The sequence below is a fragment of the Helianthus annuus genome, chromosome 6 (assembly GCF_002127325.2).
Source record: "Helianthus annuus cultivar XRQ/B chromosome 6, HanXRQr2.0-SUNRISE, whole genome shotgun sequence".
NCBI classification, from domain to species: Eukaryota; Viridiplantae; Streptophyta; class Magnoliopsida; order Asterales; family Asteraceae; genus Helianthus; species Helianthus annuus.
In genome coordinates, this window is record NC_035438.2 from 68193125 (window position 1) to 68197902 (window position 4778).

At 36.2% G+C, this 4778-nt stretch overlaps 1 protein-coding gene across 1 annotated transcript; it reads right to left on the bottom strand.

Annotated features, from left to right (window-relative positions):
• Positions 1 to 774: 774 nt before the first annotated feature.
• Positions 775 to 4778, bottom strand: LOC110944833. Its single transcript, XM_035974172.1, has 9 exons — positions 4675 to 4778; positions 4510 to 4592; positions 4240 to 4400; positions 2238 to 2342; positions 2046 to 2126; positions 1877 to 1946; positions 1417 to 1489; positions 1208 to 1340; positions 775 to 891 (listed from the first exon to the last, which is right to left on the bottom strand). The coding sequence occupies exons 1-9, from the start codon at positions 4776 to 4778 to the stop codon at positions 877 to 879; spliced, it is 825 nt and encodes a 274-aa protein (XP_035830065.1). The 3' UTR covers positions 775 to 876.

Consider the following 4778-nt stretch of genomic DNA (forward strand, 5'->3'; position numbering starts at 1 on the left):
ATCATGTCATATTCCTCTCAATTTCGAGCCCCCAAGTCTTGTTAATTGCTGCTCTTTCTTTTTAGATAATGGACCAATCAGCCCACTAAAATAATATTATTTCCAGCTCAAACTTTCGTGAGTCCAGGCCCATAATTCTATTATGTGCTGTCACTATTTCGTGCATGATGAAGTGATTTTTGAGAGCTCCTCCCAAAAGAATTAATAAAGTGATTTTGTGCTGCCTCTTGATTCCATCCTCAAGCCCACGAAATAGGGTTTTAATAACCCTTTTAATTCATCCAAAACACATCATGTGCACCTCTAACTCTTTCAATTAATTCTTTGTTATAATTCTCATCTACACGATTGAATCAAAACAATAATTCAATTAATGTCATAATTAATTTATCAATTAATAGCACTCTTGTTATTTGATTCAAAGTTTACCACATAAAGTTCTTTTCTTTCTTTGTCAATTAGATTTATCACACAATAAATTAGACAATTCAACTTTAGACTAAATATTAGTTACAAACTAGTGGGTAGGCCCGTGCGATGCACGGCATGACCAACAGTTAGTGTCTTTCATTTTGTGGTGCGTTCGGGAAAAATGTTTATGCATGGATAAAAGGTAATTAGCCAAAAGACAATGTAAGAGAAGCCATACAAAACATCATAAGAGCTTGTACCATAAGCCGGCCACACAAAATTTAAGGCGTGCATAGCACAGGAAACTTTGTTTGCGGAACGTGTTTAAGAACAAACATGTATGCCAAGTCTAAAAACATACATTACAGAAAAAAAACTTAAAGGAGTTCATAAAGTTTCCGGTTTTATTCAATAATTCACGAAATCTTCTGCCGCTAATGCATGCCCATGTAGTCGCCCTTCCCCTTAGTAGTTTCTTGTCTACAACAGGTTTAAGCAAGTAAACATAAGCAACGGTTATGAGTTAGTCAAATCAAATATCTTAACATATGTGCACGCATGACTCTCCATACATGACTAACCCATAAAAATCATTGAGAGAACTCACTACCATATGAAAACCTAAAATCATATTACAATATGCAACAATAAATTAAATAAAACCAGACTAAATTGTAACTGCCTAAACGCAATCAATCAATCACTTCTTAGCCACCTATCTATATGTATGGGAATAACGATAACGATAACGACCCACGCGTTGGGAGGGTTTATAAATTCTTTAAACCAATCTTACCGAATTAACTAACTGAATAGCAGCAAATGCCAACTGAAGCAACTCGTCTTTATTCAACACAGAATTTTCCGAAAGCAATGTCGACAAACTATCCAGCATATCCTCGAGCCTAGAACAGACTCCATTAAACGATCTACAATCAAAACATCAAACCGTTAAACTAAACAATCAAAAACCTCATTAATCAAATCAGTCATTATACATCTTACTTATTCGCATCATTAACCGTTATACCCTCTAACCCGATCCGAATCACATCAATCCACTTCTCAACATCACCCCCTGCAACAGAACTATCATTGAGGGTAAACTAAAAAAATTCCCATAGTAAAACATTTCTTTAATCTAACATAAGAGAATTCTAATCAGTCACAATTTACAAATTATCTTTCTACGTGAAAGGTGTGCTTTTTTGGTCATATTATCTATTAACTTCTTAAATAATATTAATATTTTTTTGATAAACCCTCAAAAATCTGATTGTTACAACCTCAAACACCATAAACACATCAAAAACACTATCTTGTTAATTATCCATATCACTTTATCCCTTTTAAACCATAAATCCAAACACCCTTTACGCGCTACGCTCACAAAAAAAAAGATAAGAAACGAAAACCAGACCCACATACACACACACACACATATATAGAGAGAGAGTGAGATGACCTGGGCGTTTACTGCTAACTCTCCAAACTGAAGATCGAACTCTTGCAGCTCTTGTCATCCAAATTCTCGCCTGACAAACAAAGTTGTGAAGTAACAGTAAATCAACAAACAGATATGAAACGAAAAACCAAAGAACAAAATAGAATAAAGTGCATAAAGGGGTAACGACCATGAAGTGGGAGTGGTAAATTAGTGTTATCCGGTCAAACGTAACAGTAGCCGGAACAAAAATCAAGGGCCGTCGGAATACCTGTATCACCGGTTTTATGACCGGATGTTCAAGGAAGAGTAGGGATATCAAGGATCAGTTTAGGGTTAGAAATTGAAATAATAAATAATAGCTATGTCACAGAAAACCGACCTGATTAAAAGTGTGGTCGCCAGTCACGGAGCAACAAACGCAAATATTGATTTCAAACATCAGAACACCGATTAGCGAATTTAGATACAAATTTCGATTAAATATCTACAAATTCAGATCAAATATAAGTTGTAATCATCTGTATTGAAATCACAAACAACATCAAAATACGGAATTGCTTCCGAATATACACTCAACATGGGTAAAAAAAATCAAACGGTGGTTACCTAAAGATGCGATTAGAGAGAGAGTTCTGGCTACCGATACGAAAAGGAGAGCGAGCGGCTTTGGCTTGAGAGGATGCACGCGCCGCTGCACTACGGAGGGATGATGACCGGGAAATTGATCGGACGGCAGCCGCTGTAGTCGCCATTGTGTGTGTGGTGTACGTTGTTTTGATCCGGTTGCTATCAAGGGTTTTGAGTTTTGGGAGATAAAAAGAAAGAAAGTGAAGAGGTGAATGAAATTAAGTCATCCTCTTCTACACTTGAAGTTTGACGATTGGGTTTCTGGGAAATAAACGTGGGAGGACGATTTCTCCATTTTAACCCTGAGATGTCTTAAAATTTTCTAGAACTTCCTTTTTAAATGGCTTTAAACATCTTGTACATGTTGCTTTAAAATTGATACGCGTGGCAAAATTACCATCTTGTACGTCACTTCTCCTTTTTAATATATAGTGGGGTGCCCGCGCGTTGCGGCGGGTAACACGTACATTAGTGATTTTAAGGGTGTGCACAGGGCGGTTCGATGGGTTGTTTGCTTTTAAATGAGCAAAATAACTTTAGCTATACAAAAGTGTTGTCGTTCTCCTTTGTTCCCAGGATTGTTTGCGTTTAAAAATTAATTAAAAGATGAATTACAAAAACATTAAAACATATTAATATAATATATATCTTATGATTTGCATGTATCTCATCCTATAATGCGGCTTTGGTGAACTTCTTGCTGCCAAAAAAAAAGTTGAGTGTTACGCAGTTACCATTGTCTATAAAGCAACTTATAATGCTATCGAAGTGATACATCGATATAAAGCATTATATAATTATCAAGAGGATTCCCATAGTAATTTGAGTAGCCTTCTATGTTATTAACACGAAAATAAACTACTCTTAACAATAGTTTATTCAATGATTTATTTAAAAAAAATAGTTTTATTCAATGATTTATTTAAAAAAAATAGTTGTAAAACACTAACGATTAATTGAGATTAGGGCTAGACTGTTAATCCTTGTCACTTTTGAATTGCTGCTGGTCTGCACATGGAATTTGCAACCGTCAGTATCAAATTATAACATAACAAAATATATAATTATTTTAAACACTTAAGTGAATCAGTCCAATAGCTCCTAAGATGTGTACCAAATATGAAGTTTTAAAACATCTATCACTATCTAATATAGACTATATTATTATTGTAAACTATGTTGTAAAATATCCCACATATTTGTAGTTACTGATGGGATCTTATCTACAATTAGTTAGGAGACTGTATTATATATTGGAGATAATGAGGTGGCAAATAACAAGGTTGATTAATTCCTTTACCATCTCTGATGGTATGTCTTTGTGGCGCCTGTGTGCTGAGGTGGAGTGGCTTGTGGGAGCAAAAATGAAGACTAATCGTGTTTAGACATAACAGCAGCCTAAATTCAAGAGAAAATCTAGAGAATGTCAAACTTGATGACCCATATCATCTGTTCTTTCTTCATTGGTTTGTTTTGGTTAGATAAACAACTAAGTTGACTTTTGAGGTCCTAATTTAACTTCTTAATTCAAAATGCTGATGGTCATACTGTTAATAATCCAAAAAAATGTCATTATCTGAGTTGTCATATACTTTAAACCGCTCATTTTTTTTTGTTACCGACTTTCATTAAAATACATGAAAATATGTAACAGTTTCGAAGTTGAAAAGTATACAGTTTGACCTTAAAAAAGTCAAACTGTACCATTCACAATCACACTTCAAATGTTACTAAAAGTTAGAAACAGTACATACCTGAGAACCAGCATGCCCATCATAGAGCCCAAAGAAATGGGTGGTCAAATGGGTCAAACTTTTGATCAACGGGCCAACAACACCGCGGTCACCGGTCAACATTTGAATAGGGACCCTCAAGAATCTAGGCACGGTCGCAACCGCATCTTCCATCTCGGCTCCTTCCACAGATAGAAGTGAAACCCCACAACGGTACACAATCCACTTCAAACACGCTTCGCGCTACCGTCCCAGCCGTACTCGACACTTTCTCCGAAATTACAATACTACCCTCCACCGCCGAAAGGCCCGAAACACCCTTCTCCCTATCATGTGATCCCAATGCACTCATCTCTGACGTTACAGACTCAACGCTATCAAATCCTCACCACATAAACCAGTTGAATCACTCACCAACGCGGTTTCAAATACCCGATCACCCTCTAACGACATTACCTCATCTTCACTTCTTGAAATCCATCATCTTGAACAACATGATTACAGTCGTGATTGTTAACAGGATCTTGAACCAAACTAACCGAACTCGTGTTCTCCGCCAT

Excerpts from the sequence above, each read along its gene's own strand:
- LOC110944833 (XM_035974172.1), bottom strand. The coding sequence starts at position 4,778 with ATGGCGGAGAACACGAGTTCGGTTAGTTTGGTTCAAGATCCTGTTAAC. Across the intron at positions 4,401-4,509 it reads GGGCCTTTCGGCGGTGGAGG|GAGCCGAGATGGAAGATGCG; the intron begins GTAGTATTGTAA and ends TATCTGTGGAAG. Across the intron at positions 2,343-4,239 it reads ATGGGCATGCTGGTTCTCAG|ATATTTAATCGAAATTTGTA; the intron begins GTATGTACTGTT and ends CTGAATTTGTAG.